This window comes from Lethenteron reissneri, chromosome 69 (assembly GCF_015708825.2).
Source record: "Lethenteron reissneri isolate LAM-NWPU_2019-01 chromosome 69, ASM1570882v1, whole genome shotgun sequence".
Lineage (NCBI taxonomy): Eukaryota > Metazoa > Chordata > Hyperoartia > Petromyzontiformes > Petromyzontidae > Lethenteron > Lethenteron reissneri.
The window spans coordinates 3987556-4004298 of record NC_083847.1 but is presented as its reverse complement, the minus strand read 5'-3'; the positions used below and the strand labels follow the sequence as shown (position 1 = coordinate 4004298).

General features: G+C 52.6%; 1 protein-coding gene across 1 annotated transcript; it reads right to left on the bottom strand.

Annotated features, from left to right (window-relative positions):
* Window positions 1–6327: 6327 nt before the first annotated feature.
* On the bottom strand, window positions 6328–16410 carry LOC133360760 (zinc finger protein 771-like). Its single transcript, XM_061579615.1, has 4 exons — window positions 16338–16410; window positions 13589–13668; window positions 11419–11568; window positions 6328–7640 (listed from the first exon to the last, which is right to left on the bottom strand). The coding sequence occupies exons 2-4, from the start codon at window positions 13614–13616 to the stop codon at window positions 6502–6504; spliced, it is 1317 nt and encodes a 438-aa protein (XP_061435599.1). The 5' UTR covers window positions 13617–13668; window positions 16338–16410; the 3' UTR covers window positions 6328–6501.
* Between the last annotated feature and the right edge of the window lie 333 nt (window positions 16411–16743).

The following is a 16743-nucleotide window of genomic DNA, read 5'->3' as shown; positions in this document are numbered from 1 at the left end:
CAGGGTCGCAAACGGGTACCCGTACCCGGCCGGGTATGGGTAGCCGGGTATCGGGTAGGGTACGGGTATCGGGTACCCGGTTGGGACCTCTGCTCGACGCCGAAGTTTGAATCGCCGCCAAAAAAGAAAGTAAAAGAAGCCAACGGGGCACTGCGGATCGCCCCACTTCCAACCTTGGAGACCGCGTGCTCCTCATGCCCAAAGATCCAACTGCAGATCCACAATTGGGACTAGTCAGCCACCTTAAGAGCCGCCAGGGAACTTGATGGACATCATCCTCGAACCAAGAGGGACTACTGCCGACGACGACGACAAACATGCACGAAGCGGGTTAGGACATCACCACAATGACAGATGACTCGTGGGAGGCTTGTGTTGCATGAACTGTGATTTAATTGACCTCGCACGTGAATCTTTATTCGTGGGGCAGAACAGCAAATCACATAAACACGACACGAATCGTGAAACACAATTTACAGAGTCGTTCATGGGCAAGCGATATCGCGATAACCGTAAAGTCGCGAAATGTAATATCGTATCGTAGAGGTTTCAGACCTGTAACTGCCCACTCACGCTGCTCCTTATGGAAGGAGCATTCACAAGAGGAAACTCTAAGGGGGGGGAGGGGGGGGTATAATTGGCCTACTCTTCCACCCTGCCAGACGTAATGGAAGGGGATCGTATCTTATCGCGAGAGATTTGCATCACGCGTCGCCGTTTGATAAATCTACTGTTTGCGTTGGACGAGTGTGGGCTATGGCGCCAATAGAAAGCCGGCAACCCCAGTTAAAGAGAACAAAATAAATCAATATAAATAAGATTACTGCTACCCAAACAATGCCTGGCCACAGCCCTCCACATCACGACCAATCTGCTTTGCTTTTCTTCTTTCCATATTGTAGATTTACTCTCACCGCCCCGCCTGTTAACCTACCTCTGGGGCTAGAGTACATCAAATGCCCTGAAGATTTGCGGTAAGTCTGGCAGGCTACAAATGACAGTACGATCAAAACTGTCGGAAGAGAAGGCGAATCGTAAGTCAAAGAACTGTGGAACGGGACGTTGTAGTGTGATCATAACTCCTTAAAACTTATATAGGTCATAACTCTAAAGTAAGAGTCCTTGCTGAAGAGACAACTGATCGCAAGTCAAAGTCAGGTAAAAGTATAGCGCATTGTAGTGAGATTGAAACTCCTTAAACTTACCTATGTCGTAGTGAGATGTTAACTCTTAACGCAAGTAAGATTCCTTAAGAGAAAACTGATCGTAAATCAAAGTAATGTAAAACGAGTGTGTCGTAGTGAGAATGTTATTACTTGAACTTACATATGACGTAGTGGTGAAATCGTAACTCTCTTAACTCAAACAAGATCCGTTGCTTAGGAGAAAACTGATTGTAAGTCAAAGCAATGTAAAAAGGAGAGTCTGATAATAGTTTTTTTACCCTTCTATCTGGCAACAAAACTGACACCTTTTTACAAGGAGTCATGTTTACATAGACCACAATACCTGCGGTCATAATGCAAACAAAAATAAAAAACATAACTCTGATAATGTGCACTGTCCTTGAAGTTGATTGGTCCACACCCGAGACAGCTTTCCTTAGAGCCTAGTCTCACATGGGTTGGACCAGATGACGCCTTTTGGCGTCTTTTGGCGTCATCTGGTCCAACCCATGTGAGACTAGGCTCTAAGGAAAGCTGTCTCGGGTGTGGACCAATCAACTTCAAGGACAGTGCACATTATCAGATTTATGTTTTTTTGTTTGCATTATGACTGCAGGTATTGTGGTCTATGTAAACATGACTCCTTATTAAAAGGTGTCAGTTTTGTTGCCAGATAGAAGGGTAAAAAAACAATATCATATTTTGACTGGCAAATGAGGTTCCAAGGAGAGTCTGGTAGCGATATAGTAACTCCTTAAAGTTACATGTGATAAGTCCTAGTGAGATCGCAACTCTCTCAACTCCCGAACTACCCGTTGTTCGGCATCCCGTCATCACTCCCACGACCCCAGACTGGCCGTCTAAAATTATAGTACGGTCATGAAATGTCACAAGTGAAAAAACGTATCCAAAGTCAAAGAATGGGTGTCGTATTGAGATCCTGACAACCATACACTCGTAAGAGCCGTTGCTAGGGACTGCATCATCACTCCCACTGGACCAATCGCTGGTCAAGACATCCCTCAGCATCGTGTCCACGTTGCTAGGGATTGCATCATCACTCTCACTGGACCAATCGCTTGTCAAGACAACCCTCAAACAACGTCATCGCTCTGTAAATCCAAGCTGATTTGTTATTGTTGTTACGAGAGCTCCAGACCAAACGCAAGAATCATCGTCGCAATGCTCTACTTACTTGAGTTAAGAGAAAATCGGATCTCAAACCGAACTTACGACATTGCTACGACGTCGGAGCACGTTCTGTACTCTGGCCCCTGGCCATCACCTGACCTTATACACCCGCAAGTTGCCAAACCCAACTGCACCAAAACTCATGGACAAATGGCCTCAAAGGGCGATGGGCAGAGGTCACAAACGGGTTTTGATTCCTTACCCGTACCCGGCCGCACCAGGGTCGCAAACGGGTACCCGTACCCTACCCGTACCCGGCCGGGTACGGGAAGGGTACGGGTATCGGGTATCTGATTGCGACCTCTGGGATGAAGCCATTTTGCAGGCGTGGGTGGGTTGATTCTAGGAACTTGGATTGTGAGAAGAGACAAGACGTTGGGAAATGAGTGACAAACGGTGACTCACCAGTGACTCACAGTCTACCCGTACCCGGCCGCACCAGGGTCAGCAAACGGCTACCCGTACCCGGCTGGGTACGGGTACCCGGTTGCGACCTCTGGTGATGGGGGCCGTACCTGCGTTAGCCTCTTTCTCTCTCCCACGCGTTCACCGACTCTTGCCCTACCCCGTATTGTCTAACATCTCACCAGTGCCACTATGATCCACGCGGAGTAGAACAAACATCATGGGTGGCTGTCATCCACCAAGACCGCTGAACAGTGGCAACAAAGCAACTCATCGGCCGACAACCAACGTGGCTGAACACCCAATGAACCCAGCCGTCAATTTAAAAGTCGTGTCGCCGTTCCAAAAGTCCGTTGCCAATCTCTGTGGCAGCATGCTGTACCAAATTACAAGTGGTATTTCTGCATCCATCCGCCTTCCTGTAAAACATCTAAAGGTGTCGCTGCTAATGAGATACGATCCCAACCGAAACACGGTCCATTGCCGATGGCTGTGTGACATTCGCCAGCTTTCTCTTGGGAGAAACCACACAAGCCAAATGTTCGGCAAATCCGCTAAAGAGTCTCCCACGAACTTAAGGAGAGGTCTAATACATCAAGTAACAAACCAGTCAGTTGAGTTGGACAGACTGGCAATGGCAGTTTCTTCCACTAGAATTATAATTCGGTCCAGTTTGTTGTCTTTGTTTGGGGTCCCAGTGTGTGTATTGCAATAAATGATATTTAATTTCGTTAAGTCTAACAGAGTTTCAAGGGGATTCAGATTTAGCTCTGAGGCCATCTTCTAGGGCCAACGTCTGCCTCTTTTGACCTCTCTCAAAACAACACATGGGGGCCACTAATTCCGTGAAGCTCACCCATTAATTTCTCTATCCATGTTGAGGACCCGGTCCACCAGACTGTTTCAACTCACCCATCACATTGTCCAACGACCGCACTGCCGATCACAACAACTCACAAACCCACCCGTCCACTCACTCACTCACTCACCCACCCGCTCCGTAATTCACTCACGTACCACACGACAAGTCACAAACACTTCTTCGTATGCTTCATCCCTCGCACTGTTCCACTTTGGAATTCCCTCCTCCCATCATCATCATCATCATCGCTGCCTCAATTCCCCCCCCCCATCATCCCAAAGTTTTCAACAGTAACCTCGGTCAATTCAAGAAACGTATTAACACTCTCATATACGACACCTTCAAGAGGTACTGTTTGTTGCTGGTCGCGTGGCGTGTTGGAGCCTTGGCACCTGTGCTCAGCAGGAGCGATTGCAAAAAAATTCAATCCGATTTGAGATCTTGCCCACACTCGGGAGCGAGCTTCCGTCACAAGGTCAGCACCTTCCTCAAAAACTTAAAAAAAAACGATCCCAAAAGATAATTACAACCGAGCACACACCCGTGAGTGTGCGCGCATGTTAATATTCATGTCATACAGATTCGGCAAAAACAAATCAAAGTCTTATGCTTCACAATGCATGCAATCAATCGATCAGGCAATTTCACGAATCTTATGTTTAAATTCGTGCAAGATTATCGTCGGTTGTTATACACCGCTACAAGTTTCAAGAGGGTGGCAAACGCCACAGATCGACTTCCACGTGCGTCGAGAGGCCAAAACCAATCACGGGCCTGACCTTGCCATTTTCACAATCCTCTCGACCGCCTTAACACTCCTCTCATTCCGGATCGGAAGACCCCTCCGGTAAAGCAAGGCACACCCCAAACGTGTGCCCGACATCAACAAAGTTGCACAGACCTGGCCTCATTCCCCCGCGTTGCCTGCAACAGGCTGTTGGGACGTGCAAGGCACACCCCAAACGTGCGCCCCACATCGACAAAGTTGCACAGACCTGGCCTCATTCCCCGCGTTGCCTGCAACAGGCTGTTAGGACGTGCAAGGCACACCTAAACGTGTGCCCGACGTCAACAAAGTTGCACAGACCTGGCCTCATTCCCCCGCGTTGCCTGCAACAGGCTGTTGGGACGAGCGTTGCGAGCGAGCGCCTGCTATGGTAAGTGCAGCACACGAGGAGGGATGGTGTGCTTAACACCACGCCCGGGCCGCCTATGTCTCACTGGCGACGAGGTTGACTACACATACCGCACCAGGTACTCATTTGAGGACTATTCGACGCAGGGGGGGGGAAGAGATCTAGGACCGGGTCCAGGTATTCGCAGTCACCGTTATTGGTAACAGAACTCAGCTAAGCAATGTGCCACCACTCCCCGCACACTCTCGCACACACGTACCGGATTATAAGACACCCACCGGGCAACGTTCAAGGTCTAAAACACAGGGGAGGGAAAAAGTGCATCTTCGTACGATCCGGAAAATGCAGTGAACACTTTTTTTGTTTTTTTACACCACCTCAGCCATGCTATGGGGCCCACAATGCTTTGGTGTGACGTGCTCTCGCTACCAATCACAAGCCGGGAAACCCGGCAGCATTTACGCTGAAGGCGCCCGCAGCCGTGGACGCGTGAATCACGTTCCCCACAGTGTGTTTGGTTGATGGCGCTTGTGACTTTTCGACCCTCGTCCGGCATCGTCACGACGCGCGGGCCGGATGCCACGCGACGCTTCACACAACCGCAGATTCTGCTGCGGCCGCAGCAGCAGCAGCAGCTGCTGGTAAATATCCGTGGATGCACAATATTCCCGCGGCTGCATAATCTGCTCCTGGCAGCGGTTGCTGTCCCAATCGTTTGCGCTGCCGCAGAATCTGCTTCTGTCACTGCTAGAAGTTAATTATCAGCTGCTGCTCAATCCGCAGCTGCTACACACATTGGCCGCTGCTGTAAAACTCTGCTGCCGCTGTGCGGACTGCTGCTGCAGCTTCTGCATGGGTCGTCTTCGCCTCGACCCTGAGGTGCTTTTCACAGAGTCAAAGACCGCATGGGTGCTACGTCCGCTCTCTCTCCACTGCGGCCACAACCGCAACGTTCACCGCCGCTGGCGGTCAAGTTCCCCGCCGCTGGCGGTCAAGTTCCCCGCGGCGTTCCGCTCGACATGCCACCTCATCCTCGGCGCTTGCAGCAGGGCGACCTCAGCAGGGCGGCGGCCGTAACCTCGGCAGCGTCAGGTCCAGGGTCGAGCTCGGCTCCGCAGCGCAACGAGAACACCGGGGGAAGAGGTGGAGGTCGCAAAACCCGCCCAGATTTGGTTTTGTCCCGACACGGTTCGGGACGCAGCGCGCTCTGGCGCGTCTCTTCGCGTGACGGACACGAGGTGGTGGCTTCGTCTCGGCGGTTCGTACAACATTTTGCAAATGAGGGGGCGGGGGGCGAAAAATCATTTGCGGATCTTTCAGATGTCATTTAGAATCCGGAATTCGGGCAGGCGCCCCCGTTGACCGCCAGTCACTTTAGCGATTCACGCCAATTCCTTCGTTGGGATTCCTTCTCCAACAAAGCCCTGCCCCCGGCCGCTACCACCACCACCACCACCTGGCCACCACCACCACCACCACCGCCTGGCCACCACCACCACCACCTGGCCACTACCACCACCACCTGGCCACCACCACCACCACCTGGCCACCACCACCACCACCTGGCCACCACCACCACCGTCCGGCCACCACCACCACCGTCCGGCCACCACCACCACCGTCCGGCCACCACCACCACCGTCCGGCCACCACCACCACCGTCCGGCCACCACCACCACCACCACCGTCACCGCCCGACCACCCCTCCGCCCCCCGGCCACCCGGCCAGCCGTCCCGACTCTCAATTGCTCCAGTCGACGGAGTGCGTTTTTGAATGCCTCTTGAGGTTGTTGATCCAGGAGAAGCCCTTGCCGCACTCCTTGCACACGTGCGGCTTCTCGCCCGTGTGGGTCCTGTAGTGGGTCTCCAGGTTGTAGCGGTGCGCGAAGCCTTTCCCGCACTCGTCGCACGCGTGCGGCCACTCGCCCGTGTGGGTGCGCGCGTGCGTCGCCAGGATGGAGGGCCGCGTGAACGCCTTTCCGCACTCGTCGCAAACGTGCGGCCTCTCGCCCGAGTGGGATCGAGCGTGCCTCTTGAGGTGGGAGCGCTGCGCGAAGCCCTTGCCGCACTCGGGGCACGCGTGCGGCCTTTCGCCCGTGTGCTTCTGAGCGTGCGCCTTGAGCGAGGAGGCGTGCAGGAAACCGCGGCCGCACACCTCGCACACGTGCGGCCTCTCGCCCGTGTGGATCTTGGCGTGCGCGTCCAGGATGCAGCGCTGCGTGAAGCCCTTGCCGCACTCGCCGCACGAGAAGGGCCGCTCGCCCGAGTGCTTCTTGGCGTGCACGCGCAGCGACGACGCGTGCAGGAACGCCCGCCCGCACTCGGCGCACGAGTGCGGGCGTTCGCCGGTGTGCATCTTGGCGTGCGTCTCCAGCACGGCGCGACGCGTGAACCCGCGGCCGCACTCCTTGCAGGAGAAGGGCTTCTCGCCCGTGTGGGTCTTGACGTGGCGCTTCAGCTTGAAGTAGTGCGAGAAGAGCTTTCCGCACTCGTCGCAAACGTGCCTCACCTCGCTCGTGACGCTCGTCACCTTCTGCGCCGCGCTCGCCGGCTTGCCGCTGCCGCCGCTGCCCCCGCCGCTGCTGCTGCTGCCGCTGCTGACGCTGCTGCTGCTGCTACTGCTGCTGCTCGAGTTGGCCTGCGCGGAGACCTTGCCGGACGCCCGGGCCGAGCGCAGTCGCCGCTCCTCGACCGTCGTCGCCGTCCTCCTCCTCTGCTGCCGGTTGATGGACCAGGTGGCGCCGTGCAGGGACTTGCCGCAGTGCGCGCAGGCGCGTCGGCTCTGCTGGCCGTGGGCGCCGAGACGGCCCCGTGCCGTGCCCACACCGTCCTTCTTGCAGCGCTCGCACAGCGGGCCCACCGCCGCCGCTGCCGCCTCGTCTGCGGGACAGCGCGGGGAGCGTTAGGCGGTGCTGGCGGTGGTGGTGGTGGTTAGCGATGAAGCACAAAGTCAACACTGCACCATAGACTCAACACTGCACCATAGACTCAACACTGCATCACAGACTCAACACTGCACCATAGACTCAACACTGCACCATAGACTCAACACTGCATCACAGACTCAACACTGCACCATAGACTCAACACTGCACCATAGACTCAACACTGCACCATAGACTCAACACTGCACCATAGACTCAACACTGCATCATAGACTCAACACTGCACCATAGACTCAACACTGCACCATAGACTCAACACTGCATCACAGACTCAACACTGCACCATAGACTCAACACTGCACCATAGACTCAACACTGCATCACAGACTCAACACTGCACCATAGACTCAACACTGCACCATAGACTCAACACTGCATCATAGACTCAACACTGCACCATAGACTCAACACTACCCATAGACTCAACATTGCACCATAGACTCAACACTGCACCATAGACTCAACACTGCACCATAGACTCACCACTGCACCATAGACTCAACACTGCACCATAGACTCAACACTGCACCATAGACTCAACACTGCACCACAGACTCAACACTGCACCCATAGACTCAACACTGCACCATAGACTCAACACTGCACCATAGGACTCAACACTGCACCATAGACTCAACACTGCACCATAGACTCAACACTGCACCATAGACTCAACACTGCACCATAGACTCAACACTGCACCATAGACTCAACACTGCACCATAGACTCAACACTGCACCATAGACTCAACACTGCACCATAGACTCAACACTGCACCACAGACTCAACACTGCACCACAGACTCAACACTGCACCATAGACTCAACACTGCACCATAGACTCAACACTGCACCATAGACTCAACACTGCACCATGGACTCAACACTGCACCATGGACTCAACACTGCACCACAGACTCAACACTGCACCACAGACTCAACACTGCCCCATAGACTCAACACTGCACCATAGACTCAACACTGCACCATGGACTCAACACTGCACCATGGACTCAACACTGCACCATAGACTCAACACTGCACCACAGACTCAACACTGCACCATAGACTCAACACTGCCCCATAGACTCAACACTGCCCCATAGACTCAACACTGCACCACAGACTCAACACTGCACCACAGACTCAACACTGCACCATAGACTCAACACTGCCCCATAGACTCAACACTGCACCACAGACTCAACACTGCACCACAGACTCAACACTGCCCCATAGACTCAACACTGCACCATAGACTCAACACTGCACCATGGACTCAACACTGCACCATGGACTCAACACTGCACCATAGACTCAACACTGCACCATGGACTCAACACTGCACCATAGACTCAACACTGCACCGTAGACTCAACACTGCACCATAGACTCAACACTGCACCATAGACTCAACACTGCACCATAGACTCAACACTGCACCATAGACTCAACACTGCACCATAGACTCAACACTGCACCATGGACTCAACACTGCACCATAGACTCAACACTGCACCATAGACTCAATACTGCCTATGGACTCAACACTGCACCATCAACCCAACACTTCCATAGACACAGCACTGCACCATAGGCCCAACACTGTACCATAGACTCAACACTGCACCATAGACTCACACTGCCCATAGACTCAACACTGCACCATAGACTCAACACTGCACCATAGACACAGCACTGCACCATAGGCCCAACACTGCCCATAGACGCATCATTGCTTATATACTAAACATTGCACATAGATCTTGACTTAAAGCTTTCGTGACTGCAGGAATTCATATTCTTTGGGTCTTTCGGTAAAGTCACGTAGAAAGGTTAAAAGAAAATTACAAATAACAAAAAACTACGACGTTTTGATCGCAACACAAGCGTTCGTCAACAGGATGATGTTATATTATTTTTTCTTTGAACCTATCTACGTGACTTTATCGAAAGACCCAAAGAATATTGCACATAGACTCAACACTGCACCATAGACTCAACACTGCACCATAGACTCAACACTGCAACACAGACTCAACACTGCCCATAAAACCAACACTGCCCATAGACCCAACACTGCCCATAGACTCAACACTGCAACACAGACTCAACACTGCCCATAGACTCAACACTGCAACACAGACTCAACACTGCCCATAGACTCAACAACGCACCATAGACCCAACACTGCCCATAGCCTCAACACTGCACCATAGACTCTACACTGCAACACAGACTCAACACTGCACCATAGACTCAACACTGCCCCATAGACTCAACACTGCGCCATAGACTCAACACTGCCCCATAGAATCAACACTGCCCATAGACTCAACACTGCACCATAGACTCAACACTGCCCATGGACTCAACACTGCGCCATAGACTCAACAACGCACCATAGACTCAACACTGCACAATAGACTCAACACTGCCCCATAGACTCAACACTGCCCATAGACTCAACACTGCCCCATTGACTCAACACTGTGCCATAGACTCAACACTGCCCCATAGACTCAACACTGCCCCATAGACTCAACACTGCGCCATAAACTCAACACTGCCCATAGACCCAACACTGCACCATAGACTCAACACTGCACCATAGACTCTACACTGCAACACAGACTCAACACTGCCCATAGACTCAACAACGCACCATAGACTCAACACTGCCCCATAGACTCAACACTGCGCCATAGACTCAACACTGCCCATAGACTCAATACTGCACCATAGACTCAACACTGCCCATGGACTTAGCACTGCACCATAGACTCAACACTGCCCCATAGACTCAACACTGCGCCATAGACTCAACAACGCACCATAGACTCAACACTGTACCATAGACTCAACACTGCCCCATAGACTCAACACTGCCCATAGACTCAACACTGCCCATACACTCAACATTGCACCATAGACTGAACACTGCCCATAGACTCAACACTGCCCATACACTCAACACTGCACCGTAGACTCAACACTGCACCATAGACTCAACACTGCCCATACACTCAACATTGCACCATAGACTCAACACTGCACCGTAGACTCAACACTGCACCATAGACTCAACACTGCCCATACACTCAACATTGCACCATAGACTCAACACTGCACCATAGACTCAACAACGCACCATAGACTCAACACTGTACCATAGACTCAACACTGCACCATAGACTCAACACTGCCCATAGACTCAACACTGCCCATACACTCAACACTGCACCATAGACTCAACACTGCACCATAGACTCAACACTGCACCATAGACTCAACACTGCCCATAGACTCAACACTGCCCATACACTCAACACTGCACCATAGACTCAACACTGCACCATAGACTCAACACTGCACCATAGACTCAACACTGCCCATAGACTCAACACTGCACCATAGACTCAACACTGCACCATAGACTCAACACTGCACCATAGACTCAACACTGCACCATAGACTCACACTGCACCATAGACTCAACACAGCCACATTGACAACAGCACTCCACATGGGCAACGGCGCGTCGTCAGGGTCCGGGATCGAACCCACGATCTCCTGCTGCTGCTGCAGCACCACCGCACATGCAACGGTTCTCTCAGCCTTGGTCCAAGGCCACCGTCAACTCGGGAAGCCCATTGGGCGAGCACTCGCCCCCCCCGCCGACAGCGTTGACGGCGACGATTCTCCCCCCTTACCTTGGTCTACGTCCTCGTCCGAGAACTCCATCTTGATGTAGCCTTGGTCCGCGTCGTCCAGGTACTCGGAGGAATCTTGGGCAGCCTCCTCCAACTCCTCCTCTGGAGTCTCATTGGCTCGCTCGAGTTTCACGGACTTCACACTCCGTGCTGCGCTCTCGGAACAAAGTGCACAGGCGGGCGCCGTTGTGTGAAGATGCCACGATTACGGTGGAGTCCGCGCTGCCGGAAACTCAAGAGGGACCGGCATAGGAGTCTCGTTTGCACTGATTGAGTTTGACCGGATGTTGCAATGTCGAGTCTATGGTGAGTCTATGGGCAGTGTTGAGTCTATGGGTAGTGTTGAGTCTATGGTGCAGTGTTGAGTCTATGGGCAGTGTTGAGTCTATGGTGCAGTGTTGAGTCTATGGTGCAGTGTTGAGAATATGGGCAGTGTTGAGTCTATGGGCAGTGTTGAGTATATGGGTAGCGTTGGGTCTATGGTGCAGTGTTGAGTCTATGGTGCAGTGTTGAGTCTATGGTGCAGTGTTGAGTCTATGGTGCAGTGTTGAGTCTATGGTGCAGTGTTGAGAATATGGTGCAGTGTTGAGTCTATGGGCAGTGTTGAGTCTATGGGCAGTGTTGAGTCTATGGGCAGTGTTGAGTCTATGGTGCAGTGTTGAGTCTATGGTGCAGTGTTGAGTCTATGGGCAGTGTTGAGTCTATGGGCAGTGTTGAGTCTATGGGCAGTGTTGAGTCTATGGGCAGTGTTGAGTCTATGTTGCAGTGTTGAGAATATGGGCAGTGTTGAGTCTATGGGCAGTGTTGAGTATATGGGTAGCGTTGGGTCTATGGTGCAGTGTTGAGTCTATGGTGCAGTGTTGAGTCTATGGTGCAGTGTTGAGTCTATGGTGCAGTGTTGAGTCTATGATGCAGTGCTGAGTCTATGGTGCGGTGTTGAGTCTATGGGGCGGTGTTGAGTCTACGGTGTTGAGTCTACGGTGCAGTGTTGAGTCTATGGTGCAGTGTTGAGTTTATGGTGCGGTGTTGAGTCTATGGTGCAGTGTGAGTCTATGAACAGTGTTGAGTCTACGGTGCAGTGTTGAGTCTATGGTGCAGTGTGAGTCTATGATCAATGTTGAGTCTACGGTGCAGTGTTGAGTCTACGGTGCAGTGTTGAGTCTATGGTGCAGTGTTGAGTCTATGGTGCAGTGTTGAGTCTATGGTGCAGTGTTGAGTCTATGGTGCAGTGTTGAGTCTATGGTGCAGTGTTGAGTCTATGGTGCAGTGTTGAGTCTATGGTGCAGTGTTGAGTCTATGGTGCAGTGTTGAGTCTACGGTGCAGTGTTGAGTCTACGGTGCAGTGTTGAGTCTACGGTGCAGTGTTGAGTCTACGGTGCAGTGTTGAGTCTACGGTGCAGTGTTGAGTCTACGGTGTTGAGTCTACGGTGTTGAGTCTACGGTGTTGAGTCTACGGTGTTGAGTCTACGGTGCAGTGTTGAGTCTACGGTGCAGTGTTGAGTCTACGGTGCAGTGTTGAGTCTACGGTGCAGTGTTGAGTCTACGGTGCAGTGTTGAGTCTACGGTGCAGTGTTGAGTCTACGGTGCAGTGTTGAGTCTACGGTGCAGTGTTGAGTCTACGGTGCAGTGTTGAGTCTACGGTGCAGTGTTGAGTCTACGGTGCAGTGTTGAGTCTACGGTGCAGTGTTGAGTCTACAGTGCAGTGTTGAGTCTACAGTGCAGTGTTGAGTCTACGGTGCAGTGTTGAGTCTACGGTGCAGTGTTGAGTCTACGGTGCGGTGTTGAGTCTACAGTGCAGTGTTGAGTCTACAGTGCAGTGTTGAGTCTACGGTGCAGTGTTGAGTCTACGGTGCAGTGTTGAGTCTACAGTGCAGTGTTGAGTCTATGGTGCAGTGTTGAGTCTACAGTGCAGTGTTGAGTCTACGGTGCAGTGTTGAGTCTACGGTGCAGTGTTGAGTCTATGGTGCATTGTTGAGTCTATGGGCCAGTGTTGAGTCTACGGTGCAGTGTTGAGTCTACGGTGCAGTGTTGAGTCTACGGTGCAGTGTTGAGTCTACGGTGCAGTGTTGAGTCTACGGTGCAGTGTTGAGTCTATGGTGCAGTGTTGAGTCTATGGGCAGTGTTGAGTCTACGGTGCAGTGTTGAGTCTACGGTGCAGTGCTGAGTCTACCTGTGATCTTCTTCTTGGTCCTCACCATCACTGCACGGTTCCACCCTGGAGTGGGGCCGCCCTCGCTACGCTTGAGGGACCTTCGCACGACACAAACACAAAGGACCCCCACCCCTCACTAAGTAACCTTGATTGAGGCTGTTGGGCCAAGTGTTGTACGCCGGTGGCACCGATTGAACGCCGGGAACCCTGAGCGGGAAATTGATCTCGGGTCTGTCCTGGCTTCGTAGCGCAGTGTGGTGCTAACCACTGCACCACCGCTCCCCACACACACAGTGCGATAACCACTGCACCACCATTCCACACTCACACACAGTGCGCTAACCATTGCACCGCCGCTCCCCATACACAGTGTGCTAACCACTGCACCACCGCTCCCCACTCACACACACACAGTGCGCTAACCACTGCACCGCCACTCCCCACACACACACACAGTGCGCTAACCACTGCACCACCGCTCCCCAAACACACACAGTGCGCTAACCACTGCACCACCGCTCCCCAAACACACAGTGTACTAACCACTGCACCGCCACTCCCCATACACACACACACAGTGCGCTAACCACTGCACCACCGCTCCCCACACACACACACACAGTGCGCTAACCACTGCACCGCCACTCCCCACATACACACACAGTGCGCTAACCACTGCACCACCGCTCCCCACACACACACACAGTGCGCTAACCACTGCACCGCCACTCCCCACATACACACACAGTGTGCTAACCACTGCACCACCGTTCCGCACACACACACAGTGCGCTAGCCATTGCACCACCACTCCACACACACACAGTGCGCTAACCACTGCACCACCGCTCCCCACACACACACACAGTGCGCTAACCACTGCACCACCACTCCCCACACACACACAGTGCGCTAACCACTGCACCACCACTCCACACTCACAGTGCGCTAACCACTGCACCACCACTCCACACACAGTGCGCTAGCCATTGCACCACCACTCCCCACACACTCACAGTGCGCTAACCACTGCACCACCACTCCACACTCAGTGCGCTAGCCATTGCACCACCACTCCCCACACACACACAGTGCGCTAACCACTGCACCACCACTCCACACTCACAGTGCGCTAGCCATTGCACCACCACTCCCCACACACACACAGTGCGCTAACCACTGCACCACCACTCCCTACTCACACACACAGTGCGCTAACCACTGCACCACCACTCCACACTCACAGTGCGCTAACCACTGCACCACCACTCCCTACTCACACACACAGTGCGCTAACCACTGCACCACCACTCCCCACACACAGTGCGCTAACCACTGCACCACCACTCCACACTCACAGTGCGCTGTTTTTGTGGTGATGATGATGATGTTTGTGATGGTGATGATGTTTGTGATGGTGATGATGGTATTTGTGATGATGATGATGTTTGTGATGGTGATGATGGTATTTGTGATGATGATGATGGTGGTGGTGACGATAATGATGGTGGTGGTGATGATGATGGTGGTGATGGTGGTGTTTGTGATGATGGTGATGGTGGTGATGATGGTGGTGACGATGATGATGGTGGGGATGGTGATGATGATGGTGATTATGGTGATGATGATGTTGATGGTGATGATGGTGATGATGTTTGTGATGATGGTGGTGATGATGGTGGTGATGGTGGTGTTGTTGATGATGATGGTGGTGATGATGGTGGTGATGGTGGAGGTGGTGGTGATGGTGGAGGTAGAGGTGATGGTGATGATGGTGGTGATGATGGTGGTGATGGTGGTGATGATGGTGATGATGATGGTGGTGATGATGATGGTGGTGATGATGATGGTGGTGATGATGGTGGTGGTGATGATGGTGGTGGTGATGGTGGTGGTGATGATGGTGATGATGATGATGATGGTGATGATGATGGTGGTGGTGATGATGGTGGTGGTGATGGTGGTGATGGTGATGATGGTGGTGATGGTGGTGATGGTGATGATGGTGGTGATGATGATGGTGATGATGATGATGATGGGGATGATGGTGGTGATGGTGTTTGTGATGATGGTGATGATGGTGGTGATGGTGATGATGGTGGTGATGATGATGGTGATGATGGTGGTGATGGTGATGATGGTGGTGATGATGATGGTGATGATGGTGGTGATGGTGATGATGGTGGTGATGATGATGGTGGTGGTGTTTGTGATGGTGATGATGGTGGTGATGATGGTGGTGAGGGTGGTGGTAGTGATGATGATGATGATGGTGATGATGATGATGGTGGTGGTGATGATGATGGTGGTGGTGTTTGTGATGGTGATGATGGTGGTGATGATGGTGGTGAGGGTGGTGGTAGTGATGATGATGATGATGGTGGTGATGATGGTGGTGATGGTGATGATGGTGGTGATGATGATGGTGTTTGTGATGATGGTGATAATGGTGGTGATGGTGGTGGTAGTGATGATGATGGTGGTGTTTGTGATGGTGATGATGGTGATGATGGAGGTAGAGGTGGAGGAAGAGAAGTCGGTGTTGACGAGGTTGATGACTTGTTGTTGTTGTTGACGTGTTGTTGTTGTTGTTGACGAGGTGGTGGTGGTGTAAGAAGAGTTGGTGTTGTTGTTGTTGACGAGGTGTTGTTGTTGACGAGGTGATGTTGTTGACGAGGTAGTGTTGTTGTTGTTGACGAGGTAGTGTTGTTGTTGACGTGTTGTTGTTGTTGTTGTTGACGAGGTGTAAGAGGCGTTGGGGCCTCACCTCTGGCGCCTCCTGCCCCTCGCCTGCCGCCTCGCGCCACCAGCTGCGACCTCTCGCCCCGTGACGTCACCCGACAATCTGGCGGTGACGTCATGTCTCAGTAGGGGGGGGTGTTACTATACGCGATGACGTCATCGCAGATCTGGTGATAACGTCATTCCTCAGGGGGGGTGTTAACACGCGTGGTGACGTCATCGCAGATTTGGTGGTGACGTCATTCCTCAGTAGGGGGTGTTAACACGCGTGGTGACGTCATCGCAGATCTGGTGTTGACGTCATTCCTCAGTAGGTGTGTTAACACGTGATGACGTCAAACCTCTGTGGGGTGTTCCCACGCGTGGTGACGTCATCGCAGATCTGGTGGTGACGTCATTCCTCAGTAGGTGTGTTAACACGTGATGACGTC

Coding starts and splice junctions, on each gene's coding strand:
- LOC133360760 (XM_061579615.1), bottom strand. CDS start 13,616: ATGGTGAGGACCAAGAAGAAGATCACAG. Junction 11,569..13,588: donor GACCAAGAAGAAGATCACAG/GTAGACTCAGCA, acceptor CCGAGAGCGCAG/CACGGAGTGTGAAGTCCGTG. Junction 7,641..11,418: donor GGACGAGGACGTAGACCAAG/GTAAGGGGGGAG, acceptor GCTGTCCCGCAG/ACGAGGCGGCAGCGGCGGCG.